Genomic DNA, 16,311 nt, shown 5'->3' with positions numbered 1-16,311 from the left:
TTTAGGGTCCATTATATCTTTGTCCCGGATAGATTCTGGTGGTTCCTGTTCAATATCTTCCCTGTTGTAAAGCTGTTTGTGCAATCGGTTGTTCTTTGCTCTTACCTTATTCTATGCATCTTGCATTAAGTAATTTAGTTTACACATCCATTGCATCGACATACATAAAAACCATATTTGCTTTGAGTTCTGAGAAAACTTTTGAGAGTCAAAATAACTACAAATATTATTAATGCCTATGGTGAAAACGTTTAGGAACAAACAAATAGGCCAAAAATGTTTTCCTGCTATTTTTCCTCTTGCTCAGTGATAATAAACACCCCAAAGATTTTTTATCTTGCCCATTTATCGTAACTATTTACATTACTGGCTGTTATTCAATTAGACAAACCGTTTATGCATATAATATAATATGCTAGCGTTTTTTCCTTCAAAGCAATTGCCCTTTATCCTTCCATTACTCGAACTTAGTTCTGCAAGCAAAAAAGTGTTCTAGACCAACATGTCTCTGCTCATTACTGCTTCGTACTCATAGATATTCATTTCACATGATCACAAAGATTGGTTCATTGTCTTGACTTGTTTTCCATCCTTCCATTGCCTAAAAAGTTCCACAAATTTTCATGACTTCGTCTCATATGATTTTGGTCTATCTTAACAAATTTAGTTCGTTCCTCACAATGTGCTTCCTGCTCTATGCATTTCAGATTTTGGTCTATCTTAACAAATTTAGTTCATTCCTCACAATGTGCTTCCTGCTCCATGCCTTTCGTTTGTCAGTAATTTTTACCCTATCACAAGCCTTCTCAACCGTTAGCTTTTTGTCTGATTAATGGCCACTTATACACACTCTGTTTGGTCTCTAAACGACAAACTTACTCATATTTTAGCAGTACCAAATTTACAAAAATTCCTATACCAAATATTATATCTTTTTAATATATATAGTTTTATTTTGTTTACTTTCCAAAATGTCTTCTACAGCAAGGCTCTTTAAAAGTCCTTCAACGTGAAAATGGTGGTCAATGCCCCATTCCAGCGTTGGGCTTGTATTGAAAACCCATGGCCAGAATCTCCAAGGAGAGCTCTTTACTACTTAGAAACTACTGAAGGCCAGCAAGTAATTGCTGCTCTTGCAATGCGTTCTGCAGGAAACCAATTGGTTTACCAGTCATTTGGTGATTTTGTGCAAGAATATCGGAATATTTTACCTTTGGGCCATGTTCCCATGTGGAATTACAGGTTCCAGCAGCATGCATGGTTAGATGGCATTGTCTACCATTCATTTGTTTGGCACAGCACTGAAGGTATTGCAAATCTCTCAGGTATTATTTCATTTGTTGTTTGTCGCATCATGCTCTCTAATATATTGCCTTCTGCATTTTATGTAGCTTCTTTTGTATGGATTTTGCTTTTTTGGGCAGAATTAACTTTTGCAAAATACACAAACAGGTGTCAACAAATGCTGGCATGTGAAAAATGTTTCCCTCTCTGGTGTTACTGTGGTCTAATGTTCTGTTAACTTTTGTCCTTTGCCTTTGATTTTGTTTCGTTGCCATTTTTCCACAGCATTACTTTTGCCCATATTATTTTTAGAGGTTAACTCATCTTCTCCTTGAATACTTTGATGGAAATGGCTCTACCACTTGGATTCTTCTAAGGCATGGATCACGAGCTTGGCCAGTGGAAGTTGTTAATTATGAATTTCGCGATGGTTGGGACACTTTTTATGCAGCACATAACCTCGGAGTAGACTATAAAGTTATTTTAGCTTGTGAGCGTTGGTGGATCTTTCACCCTGTCATGTTTGATAGGCAAGATAGGGAACTTGTCTTTGATTGGTCAGGTCCAAATGGTTATTGGCAAAACATACATCCTCCTCCAGGTAAATGCATTTTTGTTTTAGGTTATGACCATATCTAAAGATATATTTTCCTGCTTGTTCCATTTTCCTGTTTTAACTATGGTAAAATTGCATTAATGCTTTTCTTTTATTGCCTGCTTTATGGTAGCTAATTGAAAACAAAAGACAAATATGATGGCCTACATACGGGAAATCCAGAATTATTTTTTTTGTTAATAAGGAAATCCAGAATTACTAGGTGCTAATAACTCCTACAGCTAGGCAAGCACGAAACAAATAAAACGAGTTAATCAACTTCACACTTTGATCAAGAAAGTTCAGAGTTATTCCTTGCAAAACTTCAAAAATTTCTGCTTTGTTCTATGCTTTGCGCAAGAATAGTTTTGTTCTATGCGCTTCTGTTCCTGTTTGATTATTTAGTCCCATATTATCTGCTGATCCTCATGTAAACTATGTTAAGAGTTGTGCTTTTCTGTTTTTATTTTTGGGGCCTCTCTCTCTCTCTCTCTCTCTCTCTCTCTCTCTCTCTCTCTCTCGACCACATGCATGCATGTGCGCGCGTGCGGCAGTGTATTGTTCTATTCTTGGTTGGTTTAGTCATGTGTTGATCTATTTGCTAACTTGGAGTGCTTGTCCATAAATATGCTTTCTATTTGGACAGTGATGCTTTTATGCCTTCTTTTTGTCATAAATTTCAACCAACTACTCCTTAACTTGACGTTGCTTATGCTTTGTGCACAGATAACCAAAAATGTTGGTTTATGAAACATATCACTCTAAGCGGTGATGACGACGATGTGGTCAGATCTTTTTATTCATCATTCATAAATTCGCGTTATTTATAATCTTACTATTACAGTCAACTGAATTGCTTGTTCTTTTTATAGTTTATGCCTGCTGATCGCAAAGACATTTTCGAAGTTCAAAATCCAAGTATATGGATTCTTCTAAAAGCTGAAGCTAAGGTTTGGCCAGTGCACGTTATTAATAAGAGTAATTAGGGGTGTTTCAAAACTGACCGGACCGAAAAAAATAAAAAAAACCGACCGATCGGTTCAGGGGTTCAGTCGGGGTGGCGCCGGGAATTTTCCGGTTCGGGGTGGACCAAACTGAACCTATTTCAGTTCAGTCTCGGTTTTGTAAAACTGTGGACCAACCGGACCGAACCACCCCGACCAAACCGACTATACATATTACTTATATTTATATAATTGGGTTTAATCTTTACCGTAGATTTGTTTTGTGTGTAATCTACTCCGTTCACACAACTCAAACCCTATTACCCTCTCTGCCTCTCATTCCCGCAGCCACAACTCCCAAACCCTATTACCCTCTTTGGCTCTTTCGATGACAGAGAAGAGAGAGAGAGAGAGAGAGAGAGAGAGAAGAGAAACGGCGATTGTAGAAGAAGAAGAAGAAACCTAATCCACAACTACGGGAACAAAGACCACCGGTCCGCTGGTATCTCTCTCTCTCTCAACTGTTGAAGTTCAAGAAAGCTGTGGGAAGACATGGCAAATTCAGGGCTAGCTAGTTTACAATATCTTGGAGTTGATTGCCGCAAAGATTAGGCTGGAAACTTCTTGCAGTACATGTGTATTTCTCTCAATTTCTGTACAAACCCATCTGGCAGTACATGGGTTTTGTTTGCTTGTTTGCTGTAATTTTTCCCACTTTCAATTTTTTTTTTTTGGCCCAACTAGGCCCAATTCGGTTAGACCAAATTCCCCGACCGGACCGACTCCAGACCAAACCGAAGTGGACCGATTGTAATCTCGGTCAGGATCGGTCCTAGCAATATTATCCCCGAACCGATTCGGTCTTGGTACTTGTTGGACCGAACCGACCGACCCCGGACCGATAACACCCCTATAATAATAGAATGGAAGAAGGCTGGGATGAGTTTTACCATGACAATCACTTGGAAGAAGGATTTAGGATTATCTTTGGCAGTTTGGCTTACAACGGGCATGGATTTTTAAAGTTATTGTATTAGACCGAAACTTACAGCAAATTCAGTGTCATACTAGGCATATCAATTCTGATCTCATCGACACAAATCGTCCATCTGGTTGGCACAATTTGACTTTAAAGTAGTTCGTATTAATCAATGAAAGCATATGAATTCATACTAAACTACACATTATTTTGTGTTTTCTAAACTAGATCAAATCAAAACAGCATGGCTACCTTCAGTTCTTCTAGCTGATGCTTATCCTCTACAATTCGCATATATTTGCACACCACAGGTCTCATTCAATCAGGTTCTCTCCTAATTTACGCTGACTAAGTCGTATTTGTTAATTAATTTACTACATTGCCTGATGAGAACTGTTTTTCGCAGGTTTTCACACATCACTCCAAAGGTTTCTTCCATGATCAGGCCATTGCTCAAATTGTTTTCTGCATGAATAATTTCGAGTGGAAAGTTCCCCAACAAAATGGCCATCTTCAGCCTATTGTCATGGAAATTTTACCGAATAAGTTAAGGTTACAAGACTCTGATATGGTCTTTGTTGCTGTTAAAGATCCAAGTGACATTCTCCTTTTGGTGCTTTCTTCAAATGGGTCAGAGAAAATGTACTGCTGGTTTTAATATGTAACTTGTAGCGACTATTAATCTAGATCTCAGTTCTAAGAATCATGCCCTGTGTATATATTTCTAGGCTAATCTTGCCAAACAACCAACGAATTAGACTTCTTTCCGAAGATCATTTTCATTTCCTAGACTCTATATATTTTATTAAGACATGATCATTTTACCAACATTCTCTGTGCTTTGTCCATTCTGTGTTCATTGCTCACTGTATCATGAATTTATGCACGATTAGTAAACGATACAGGTAATGCTGTCCGCACCTGCATGAATGTCTACCCACTTCGGTTAGCTATTGCATGCATATATATGTCCAGGCCAGGAACAACTCTTTAACGTCTACCTGTTACAAAGACAAGGTGTACTGAATTTGTCATCTTTGCAGGCCTCTATTAATATCTGTTTTGATGTATTTTCCTCTTCCAATTACCTTCCAACCAGCATCGACAAAGAATGCAAAGTACAGAGTGATTGGCAACAAAAACTTCCCCAGATGGCCCCCAAACCAGCTGCATCAGCTTTTAAACCATCTGCCCACATGCTAGGCTCGATCTTTGGGTGTCAAAATACTTACCTGGCAGATCTTTTAATGTCAATACTTTACTTTCCTTCCAAAGGTTCATCTTCCAATACTTTCCAAGGGCTGAGGAATCTCGTTATATGTCTTCTCCAGCAATTTCAAGCCTGATCTGTGTAAAAAAAAAAAATTCATTTCTTCTGAATTGAGTGTGCCATGTGCCACCCCACCCTCGACATAGCTCCGCCCCTACGTGTAAGGTCTCATTCCCTACGAACATTATGATAAATTTTGTTTCTTCTGAATCACGGATTGCACGTGCCACCTCACCCTCTACATAGCTCCACCCCTGCGTGTAAGTTCGCATCCCCTATGAGTAGAGGACATTGTGGACGATTTTCAATTACCATTACTCCCATGCAGCTAAATCATAGGTTTGAACCTAAGGGATCAAACAAACAAAAAAATCTGAACGGGCCTCTTCTTCTTTTTGCCATCTGTCCCAATATATCCTATAAAAACAGGCCCTTCTCTATCAATAATAGATCATGGGTAGCTGTTCTTGGAAAGCCAACCGTCGGGATCTATCAATTATGACAATGCACACTGCATTTTCTTTTTGATAATGCTACAACCACTGGGATGTGGTGGACTGTCACCGCATCCCATACGGTTGTCCTAAACTTACTGTTTTCTTTGTGAATTATAGTACTAAACCACCAAGCACAAGTCTCCACTTTCGGAGGGAAAATTTGTGAGTGTCAGGTGGGTATCATGAGGTGCCTACTCGGCTCATTCGAGTCATCCATTGCGTTTTTTGACAGCTCGGATTTAGAAAAAAAAAAAAAAAAAAAGGAGGAACAAAGTGTTACGGTGAGAGAGGAGAGAAAATTTTGAATCCGAGCCGTCCAAAAATATATTGAACATTTGGACGGCTTGAATGTGCCCAGCGAATACCAAGTAGAATATACCTAGCCTGCACCGAAAAATTTCTCCTTTTGGAGGGATATCCCAACTGTAACCTATATTGGTGGGGCACTTCCCATCTTTATAGCAATAAACTACTACCTTTGAACCAATATTTCCACATGTGCACAGTGCACACCTCGGAATAAATCCATAAAGAGAAAATTATTCAGTGCATTTCGCTCTACTTGGATTGTTTTTAATTGGACATTGTTCTAAATCACAAAATTATTGTGACCTATTAACTTTTAGCCCGAAAAATTCATAAATATCAGCCTAAATTAATTAAGATTTAATTAAATGGTTTTCCAACTCTGACCCAATATTTGGTGTTAAAAATGGGGGTAAACAACTAAAGACCGATACACCTCGTCGTTACTTCTGGTATCCCATCAATGTTGGATATTCCCACCCCACCATGAGATGCCCTTGTTACATTGTTTATGTTCTTTCCTTATACTAGCAATAGTGATGTGAGACAACAGATTGTCTGCATCATGAGAGAAATTTATTCACGACGGAGTCGTGAATAACTTACTCACAGCTCCACGTAATCTTACTCGTCTATTTCAGCAATCAACGGTTGAGATTTGTTTTTAAACTATTACTGATAATAAAGTAGTATTTCTTATTGTTAATAATTTATCTTTAACCTGAATCGTCCAAAACACTTTTGAACGGCTGAAATTAGCCTCCGTAAACTTTATTTACGGGAGGTCCTGTTAAAAAGCTCTTCTCCCGCATCATATACATACATTTGACACGTAATGTACAATGACAGTTTTACCCTTTTTATCGAACCTCTGCTCGTTTATCAAATTATCATGACGCATTCCACTATCAGTGCCGATTTTGCTTCTAAATTTGCATCTCTTTTTTTTTTTTGATCCGCATTTGCATCTATTCGGTATTCCAATTGTACAATATTGACCATTTTTCTCTGTTACGTGCAGCAGGGATTCACTGTCCATGGTACCCGAAAACTTTCTATGCCCATATTGATCAATAGTTTTACAATCGAATTAAAGTAACAGTATCCGTCTTCCTCTCATGGTTGTCCATGCCACGTACGGCCGGTACGGGTTCCATTTGGATGGAATTTAGGAAACCTTGAAAACTCTGTCCCAAGCCTCTGGTTCATAGCCTTTGGTAACAAACTGATGCAAGGAAACGTCTGACCACGAAAGTATATGCAAGAAGAAAACTCGAACAAGTCTGAACTAGGGACACTCGCTCTACGAACAAACAACATCGAGATAAATCTCTCTTTTTTATTAATTCAATAACAACCAAGTCCTGTTATTAAGGCTTACGAAGATGCTTATAGGTAAGGATGGCAAATTGAACCCAGACCCATCAATTAAAAAATAGACACAACCCAACCCATTTATTAGTTGGGTAAAAATAGGTTCAAACCCAACTAACCCATTATTAGTTGGGTCTTAATTGGGCATCAATTGGGTCAACTTAAATGACCCAATGGATCATGAAAGTAACCCACCAAAAATTTCGGAACCAACCAACTATCATTTTCAAGCGCGGACAAACATATACTATATAGAAACATGGCTTACCTCGCCAACTTCATCAATCTCTTTGAAAACTTCTCCTCTCCTTCTACACAAGTACTAGTACGTCTCTCTTTCTTATTCAATTCTTCTGTGCTAAATTACACGTGTTCAAAAATATTTTGCAAGGTCCAAATTAAAAATCAATTGTGACCGGTAATAATTATTTTGACCAGTCAAAATTGAAAACACATCTCATCCATCGATTACGCGAATGGACTGATGAAATTGCCCTCCGCCGTGAATAAGTTACTCTCATGGTAGTCCCGCATAGGGTTTGGATCAAAAATGTTTTGCAAGGTCCAAATTAAAAATCAATTGTGACCGGTAATAATTATTTTGACCAGTCAAAATTGAAAACACATCTCATCCATCGATTAAGCGAATGGACTGATGAAATTGCCCTCCGCCGTGAATAAGTTACTCTCATGGTAGTCCTGCATAGGGTTTAGATTAAAAAGTTAAGTGACTTATTTTTTTGTCCTTATTCAATTCTTTTTGTATTTTTTTGTTTTGCGTCAAACTTTTGTGACTTATTGATTCGTTTCGACAAGAGGAATCGGAAAAGTAAAAAAATTTGATCGAAACTTATAATTTTTTGAATAAAGACAAAAATAAGTCAATAAGACAAAAAAAAAAAAACTACTTATTCTTGTCTTTTTGAAAAAATTTATGTGTTTGACCATAATTTTTTACTTTTTCGATTTTTCTCGACGAGACCAATCACTAAGTCACAGAAGTTTAACGCAAAACTATCAAATATGAAAAAAAAGTTGAATAAAGACGAAAAAAAAGATATATAAATCTCACAACGGGCTAGTTTTGATTCTGATCAAAAGGAAAATTCAACTTATGAATGGAAAGCTGGCTTGTTCGTGGCTTGTTTTTTGTCCTTATTTAATTTTTTTCTCATTTATTTGTTTTCCGTTAATTTTTTTTTGTAGATTATTGCTTCGACATGATAGGAGGAATCTAAAAAGTAAAAAATTATAACCAAAACCTAAATTTTTTGAATGAAGACAAAAATAAGTCAATTTTTTCGTCTTTATTTTTAAAAAAATATGAATTTCGATCGTAATTTTTTACTTTTTAGATTTTCTTCGTCATGAAAAAGCAATAATCCTTAAAAATTTGACAAAAAACTAACAAATGCGAAAAATATTTGAATAAAAACAAAAAAATAAGCCACTTGGATACGCTGCGATTTGGTAATTAAGAGTGACCAATATGGTAATTAAGTGTACAGGGGTAATTTGGTTATTTTTGTATTAGAAGGATAGTATGATAATTTTAGTGTATATGGTATTTTAGTCCTTTAAATTTACAGGGGTAATATGGTCATTTTAGTGTACATATGTATTTTAGTCATTTTAGTATATAGTATATAATTGGGTTAATGGGCAGGTCGGGTTTGCTTTTAAATAAATGGGTTGGGTTGGGTATAGGTAATTAAACTCATAATTAATGGGTCTAAATGGGCAATGATTCATTAAAGACTCAACCCACTTACAATTTACCCATTTCGACTCAAACCCGCCCATTTGATACACCTACTTATAGGGCCAAAGAAACCCTAGAGCAACTAGGAAACAAATTAACTTCGTAATCAACTAATCAAGCCAAAATCAAAGAAATTACCAAAAACGAAAGCTTCGAAAAGTAAACCGCAGAATCAAAGACTAGATGACTAAAGAAAATTGCCAAAACCAACGGGGACCAAAACAGAATTTCAGCATTTGTTTCAGCCGGTTTCTTTTGTTAGTTCAGTGACTGTGTTGCAGGTCAGCTTCTGGTAGAAATTCATGAAGTGGAGGGTCTAAAAGTTGTATCATCACCGGTAAACCTGCAAACGATTCGTCTAAAATCAGAATTCTTAATTTGCTGAAAAATAAACAGAACAGTACAAACAAATTACTTCTTCCATCCTTTTTTAAGTGTCCATGTTTGACTTTCACGCAGTTTTAGGCGTCAACATAATTGTACCTCCAAAATATTACTTTTTATACTTATCATTTATAGAGACATCATTACATTTTTACTCATCAACTTTTTAAAAAGGAATCTACTTTTAGGCGCAAAATAGAAATCAACTTTTACCCACTAACTTTACAATAGGACACTTATTTAGGGACAGTCCAAAATGAAATACATGACACTAAAAAAGGGACGGAAGGAGTACTAGATATTACATGCAGTGGAAACCAAGCTACCAGTTATATACTCCATCTAATATGTCAATAGATGTAGTCATGTAGTTCACTTACAGGAGAGGAAAGTACCATCAATTGCACGAAATAAGCCCTCAAAGTTCGATCTTCGGTAAGACAACAACAAATCTAGAGCTGCCTTCCTCTGTTCTGATGTAATAGCAATTATCATCTTTCTCACAGCCTTTATGCTCTCATCTGATGCAAATAACTGAAACACCCAAACGAATGAAGAGCTGAAGAGATTTAAAGGCTAATGGCTTTTTATCTAGCACTTCCATCATTTTGTTGTTCTTAGTTTCTACTTTATAGCATTTAATCTTCTCACAATATGCAGAGACTCTACAGAGTCAGAAGAGGAGAAAGTAAAGAGGCCGTTACCATGTGCTGTCCTACAGAGGCCAATTACTTCAGCACCATTGTTTTATTGCTGTTAGCGTTATCTTCAGGCATCTTGGCATTTGCAATGACCTATACCCAATACCATTACCAATCAATTCCAAAATTTCCAGCCTATGTTATTGTTACATGAACTTGGGTATGGGTGGGAGGTGCAAATGTCGGTGTGACCAAGAGATGGATTCATCTAGTTATCATTTCATATTTCTTCCATAAAACAAAGTTAGAAGATGTCATGAAGCATTTCATGCAGAATAAATGTGAGTGAAACAGACGGATTTAGCTTGTTCTCATTTCAAGAACACAGGTACAAAAAAATATTCATACAGCATTTTATGCATAATAAATGTCCAACTAAACATGTCGGACAAACAGGAAATTGGAACAAAATCGCTAAGTGGCTTCCTCCTTCTGTCAGGGTTCCCCTCCCTTTAAGAAGGGCCAAAACGTTAGCTCTTTATGTGCCCGCCATACCTTAACCCAAGCATTACTACATCAATTGCTTAAACAATCCCAATAATTTACAGAGGAAGAACACATAATGGCAATCCGTTTTCTTCCACTTTTTCTATTCCAAGGAAAAGATTCTACAATCCCGCAACCACAATCAAGGACCTAATGATACGATGTTAAATTCAAATAAAGTATCTATCTTCGATAGTTTTGTCGTGATCCAATTATTCTACAGGACCCTAACACATTACAAGATGTCCATGTAACATATTTAAATTCTAACAGATGCTGCAAGGACAAACATCTATATAACATGAACTCACGCAGCACCTTGAGCCGCCTTAATTTGTCCGCCCAAGACATGAAAATCTCCAAATCACCACTTAGAACCGGAGGAGAGAGCAGTTGTTTACCCAATATCACTTGACCCATAGATCGATTTAGTGAAATCCAGTTACCTTCCCCAATAACCTTGTCTCCGATGACAACCACCTTCTCGGAATCATTGGCTCGAATATCAGCACAACCTGCAATGCAACACTTTCCCCACCCACAGGCTACAACAGCTGCATGAGATGTCGTGCCTCCTCTAGCTGTAAATATCCCAGCAGCACATGCATGCCTCCAACATCCTCTGGACTGGTTTCTGTCCGCACCTTCAACAACACAAAATTGCAAAATACTTGTTAAGTTCACAATATAGGTTGTAAAAGTCTACAACTACTTTCGTTGTGAAAAAGTAATATTTCGTATTTATCAGAAATACCAACCCTTCTTTTACAAACTTACAAAATAAGCCACATCAGAAAAAACAAGAGCGATTTTCGTAGGACTCAATAGGCTATCTCCAATCTTTCACCATTACTTCTTCAGATTTTAAAAGAATTCTGGTTCAACACTCCAACCTTGCCGTTTTCTTTTCATCAAATCTTTTACGAGAATTGCCCTTTCCATTTAATAATTACGTAAAATTTTAGCTATAACATTTTCGAACTTAACGAACAATCCATGCCAATCCTAATTTTGATGAAAAACTTGCTTTTCCCTTCATATGCTTCTCTCTATCTCTGATCCTTTGCGTGCTTGTGTCGTTAGAGGCATTAGAGAAATGTTGCACAAAATGGGCAAGGTGATAGCCTGGGTCTTATTCAGCAAAGAAAAGTGAGCCATATTGGAGAAATGTTCTTCCCACTCTGCTCAAATCAGAAATCTGTGAATACGGGACATAGGTGGATTTTTCTGGGGCCAGCACCACGTAAAGCGACCCCCATTAAGTGGGAGGTCAATGAGCACCCTCTTATCAACCACCAGACCATAAAGCTCTTTGAATATACAAAGAAACCCATCCTCCACATTTCTGAATAAACATAAGACCGAAAAAGCCCCCACCTCACTCTCCACCCTTTCACCACCTCCCTCGACACCTCACTCTATTTAGTTTCTTGAAGGCACACCACATCCACTTTCCACTCCTTAAGAACTGCTTTAACTCCTATTCAAACAACTCCCATTCCAACTAATGTTCTTGATGTTCATAGAGTGATCAAAGATTAAGTTCTCCCACCCCCCATATCACCTTCATTTCCCACCTTCTTCCAGCCCTCGTAATTAACGGAGCATGCAAAATTTTCAACTTCCTCACCCTTTATGATAGCAATTTCATTATATTATTGACCTACTAATTTGTACATGTACATGCATGTCGTTTAGTTAATAAAAACACTAAAAATTTGAGCATAAACAAGCATGAGCACGAGTAACATCAGCTTTGGAAACTCAACAAGACAACTTGATTATCTCGTAAATAATTGAACCGAATCATCCGAGCAATCTGGCTAAAAACGTACTCCCCCCGTCCCATAAAGTTGGTCCCCTACGAAACTACGTGCAATTTTCAAACTTAAAAATAATGTATTTACTAACAAAAAAAATTCGATTTCTTTTGCACCATTGTGAGATCTATCAAACAAGATCCGTATTGCACAAAAAATTATTTCGTTAAGTACATTATTTTTAAGCTCGAAAATTGCACGTAATTTTGTAGGGGACTAACTTTACGGAATGGAGGGAGTAAATGTTAAAAACAAATGAATAACCAGAATTAACAAGTCATAAATCGCAGCAAGAAATGTCATTTATATTCAATTCATAAAGATCAGAAAAACAGGCACACTTGAAAACACACAAAGATGTGGAACCACAGTAGGCACTCAAAAAACAATAATTTGTCATCATAAAACAAAAAGTAGGTAGGAGCTAGCACAGCGGAACTAGGTTAAGCAATTAGATATGGATGATTTACGTGTCGGAACTAGGTTAAGTAATTAGATATGGATGATTTGTGTGTCCCCCAACCCCCCACCCCCCCCCCCCCCCCCCCCCGGATATGGGGGTCCCCTAATACAGGACTTGGCAAATCCCCAACTTCACTCTTGCAAGGACAAATGGATGCCCTCATAGTCAACCGGCTCTCTGAGCCTTTATCATTCCACAAATTCAGTATGCATTCTACCGAATAGCTTTTTTTGGTTCAGCTACAAATTCAGTATAATCCAGAAAGGCAGGTGCCCTTCATGAAAATAAAACAATGTTGCCAGTACAGAACACTAGTGGAAAACCCTATTTTCCTTTCTGAAAACAATAAATCACCCACCACGGACCCAGCTGGAGTGTTTTGTTTTACTAAAACTATGGCATGAAGTCTGAACTCGCACAGAATGGAAGCAACGACAGTAACCTCAATAATCAATCACTGTGTTTCACTCATAGGCCTTATTTGGGGGTGTGGCTTCTAATGAAAGTGCTTTATTGCTAGGACCTATGTTACATGGACTCGGGTGCGAGTATTGGGTACGGGCGCGAGTCCAAGAGTCGGACCTTCCTAAACTTAAATCTTAGGATACGTGGATATGTGTCCCCAACTCGGGTACGGGTACGGGGACACGTTCTGAACTCTTTTTTGTATTATATATTGCGTAATTTTCTCAGATTATGTTCCGTAAACTATATTTACAAATTTAGTTAAACAAGAAAGGGTTAAGAAAATTATGTTTTTGCTATTTCCCTATTTCTTGTCTTTGTGAAATACTGGAAATATCGCTTTTCTAGCTGATTTGATAGTCCTTTTCTGTGAGTATCTTAACAGTTAGAGGATCCGAGTGTCCAAAAGGATACGGGTGTCGGACACATCGACACGGGTACTTAAGCCAAAATCAAGGATCCATGTAACATAGGCTAGGACTTAAGAGCTTTCCAGAGAAGAGTTGTTGTAAGGAGGTTGGTTACTAATTGCACTTAAGAAGCCCTTCTGAGTTGTTTCTTACGTTTACGCATGCTTCACTACAAAGTATCTTTAGGAAAATTACCTCTATACACCAAAGTACTTTAAATATGCAGCTTAACACACCTTAGAGCATCAGAAAAGTAGAAGTGCTTAAAGCCTTAAACAAAGATAATTTACTGCCAAAATTGGCCTTAGTCCCACCAGAAAAGTAAAGGGAAAAGGAATATAGCAAAAGGGAGGGACAGAGAAACCCCTATCCATTTCCAAACACAATCAGGAGTCATGGCAATGAGATATCAAAAAATAGAAAGAACCCTACTATGAAGAGGGGACAAAAGGCCCTGGAACTTACAAAACAAACAATACGGAACGTAAACTGACCTTGGCAACACCAAAAAGACCAGTGTCCATATAGTTGGTGTTACACACCATCATGCTTTCAGCAATCTCATTTATGCAATCCCTTTTAGCAAGCTCAGAACTGTATACAAATTGTCCAAACTAGTCCATACAGGTCGTCCAAGTTATGCCATAAGCCAATATCACATTGAGTTATTGAAATCCAAGAAATGATGGTCAACAGCTCGCCCCATGTACTTCCTGCCACCTGCATGTTTAGTTTACGAACCCAAGATAGACTGCATGACCATCAAAGCAATGGAATCTAGATCCATCCAAGCAGCAGCAATTACCTAACATAGTAGTCCCAAGTGGAACATCAATGCTTAAGACTTCGATAAGCCCACAACCTCTAATAAATAATGACGAAATAAAGGCAAAGCAAAGATGTAAACCGACTAAATAGACTTTGCAATTAATATGGCGTATATTATATTTGTTTATGTAACTAACAGACTTTACTATTATTACAGCTTAAATAGAATTGAATGGGAAAGAAACCAACCAGCATTCCTGATCAATATATCCAGAACAGGAGACTAGGTTACTGCATCACTTGCACCATCACAGAATGTCACAATCAAAATAGTCCCCCAGCTTTTGAAAGCGGCCACAGTGCATAAAGTAAGTTTTGGTTTAACTGCAACATAACAAGTCAATAGTCAAATACAATATACGACTCAACTCAACGAGCCTTAAATCCAATTATTTGGGCCAGTTGTGGTCCATATTCTGCACCTTGTTTACTCCAAATCAACCACGTCCTTCCCATTGCGGCATTGCCTTAATGCCATTTGACTTATCAAGAAGATTAAATATTCAAACAGAAAGGTCATCTAGTGTACATCTTTGCAACACCGGGGAACAATTAAAAATGCAAATACCCTGCCATTGGTTTTGTTATCCTTCCTAAGACAGAAATTCAGCACGGAAGAACAACATATTTATTATTCTGGTCGATAACCTCCAAAATTGGAAATCAAAAATGCAAATTAATTATATAGCACAACTTCTTTGGCAACATTTCAAATTGTTATGGGTCTAAATTACAGTACAAATGAAATGAGCAATACCCCTACACAAAATCGTGTCATTTCTGATGGAGCTATGGCCAATCATGAGGAAATATAGGGTCAGTTTCCACTTTTACAAGTAAAAAACTACCACGCGATGCCAATATTATACACAACACTTAGATGCTTAGCCCATGGATGGAATTTATGCTGACATAGCAAAGAAATTAGTAAATTTCCACTATCAGCACTTCTCACTATACTGACAAAAAAGGACCTCCATATAAAAATCATAAAATGCTAAATAGTAGGAAAAATAAATTTGAAGAATTAGTTTATCACCCCTCTCACAATACCTTATAGAAGTCATTTAAACACCTCCTTTACAAATTCGCTATGAATCTTCGCAACATTTACGGCATGACCACCCATGAGAGAGATTAGCCATGCGAACCATCTTTGGAGGCCTTCTTTTGGCTCATATGCATCGGTACAAGTTCTTCACTCAGATTGACAGCAGGACTTTCTCTGGGTTTAACAAATAAATCCAAAATGGAAGCCGGCCAGTCAACATTTTCCAGAATTCTCATCGCATTCAATTCTTTCTCTCAAGAGCTCGGAATTTGATGTACCATACTCTGATATTACTCCATGGATCAGCTGAAAAATAGCGAGATTAGTATGGGATAAGAGTTTCCAGTGGAGTAAGATTCGTGTTTATTATCTCCTCATCAATCATCTCAATAATATCAACATGTGGGGGAAGCAGTTTCTGCATATGTTCTAAACTCCATTTCTCCAATGCTCAGGCAACACAGTATGATTTGTGTACGCCACCGTTCTGGCAGGATACACCAACATGTGAGGCATTTAAGTAACGATAACTTGCAAATACAGCAAAATAGTAATATGACATAATAAGAGAGGCTGTGTTCGCGTTTTGTTTTGGTTCTGATATGGCTAGAAAACCAGCTAGATCAAATATACACACAATGCAGAATGCAGAAAATAGACATTAGCTGCAAATGACACGCGAACAGTTGAAA

General features: G+C 37.6%; 2 protein-coding genes across 4 annotated transcripts; one reads left to right on the top strand and one right to left on the bottom strand.

Annotated features, from left to right (window-relative positions):
- The first annotated feature begins 3,177 nt into the window (after window positions 1-3,177).
- On the top strand, window positions 3,178-4,630 carry LOC131316194 (uncharacterized). Of its 2 annotated transcripts, XM_058345494.1 has the most exons (3): window positions 3,178-3,460; window positions 4,031-4,128; window positions 4,209-4,630. In XM_058345494.1, exons 1-3 carry the CDS (start codon window positions 3,457-3,459, stop codon window positions 4,458-4,460), a joined length of 354 nt encoding a protein of 117 aa, XP_058201477.1. In that variant the 5' UTR covers window positions 3,178-3,456; the 3' UTR covers window positions 4,461-4,630. The 2 variants fall into 2 exon arrangements, 1 of the variants encoding a protein (XP_058201477.1); XR_009197034.1 differs by lacking the exon at window positions 3,178-3,460 and adding an exon at window positions 3,757-3,935 and having other exon boundaries at window positions 4,031-4,630.
- Window positions 4,631-10,656: 6,026 nt separating this feature from the next.
- LOC131316754 (pyruvate, phosphate dikinase, chloroplastic-like) lies at window positions 10,657-15,991 on the bottom strand. Of its 2 annotated transcripts, XR_009197262.1 has the most exons (4): window positions 15,622-15,991; window positions 14,758-14,892; window positions 14,235-14,545; window positions 10,657-11,226 (listed from the first exon to the last, which is right to left on the bottom strand). XR_009197262.1 is itself a non-coding variant. In XM_058346191.1 (3 exons), exons 2-3 carry the CDS (start codon window positions 14,286-14,288, stop codon window positions 10,766-10,768), a joined length of 504 nt encoding a protein of 167 aa, XP_058202174.1. In that variant the 5' UTR covers window positions 14,289-14,545; window positions 14,758-14,850; the 3' UTR covers window positions 10,657-10,765. The 2 variants fall into 2 exon arrangements, 1 of the variants encoding a protein (XP_058202174.1); XM_058346191.1 differs by lacking the exon at window positions 15,622-15,991 and having other exon boundaries at window positions 14,246-14,545; window positions 14,758-14,850.
- Window positions 15,992-16,311: the final 320 nt, after the last annotated feature.

The sequence above is a fragment of the Rhododendron vialii genome, chromosome 2a (genome assembly GCF_030253575.1).
Source record: "Rhododendron vialii isolate Sample 1 chromosome 2a, ASM3025357v1".
In the NCBI taxonomy this organism is placed as follows: Eukaryota; Viridiplantae; Streptophyta; class Magnoliopsida; order Ericales; family Ericaceae; genus Rhododendron; species Rhododendron vialii.
The sequence above is the reverse complement of the archived record's forward strand: the minus strand, read 5'-3'. Positions and strand labels throughout refer to the sequence as shown.

Excerpts from the sequence above, each read along its gene's own strand:
- LOC131316754 (XM_058346191.1), bottom strand. The coding sequence starts at position 14,288 with ATGATGGTGTGTAACACCAACTATATGGACACTGGTCTTTTTG. Across the intron at positions 11,227-14,245 it reads TATGGACACTGGTCTTTTTG|GTGCGGACAGAAACCAGTCC; the intron begins GTGTTGCCAAGG and ends GTGTTGTTGAAG.
- LOC131316194 (XM_058345494.1), top strand. Across the intron at positions 4,129-4,208 it reads CACAGGTCTCATTCAATCAG|GTTTTCACACATCACTCCAA; the intron begins GTTCTCTCCTAA and ends TGTTTTTCGCAG.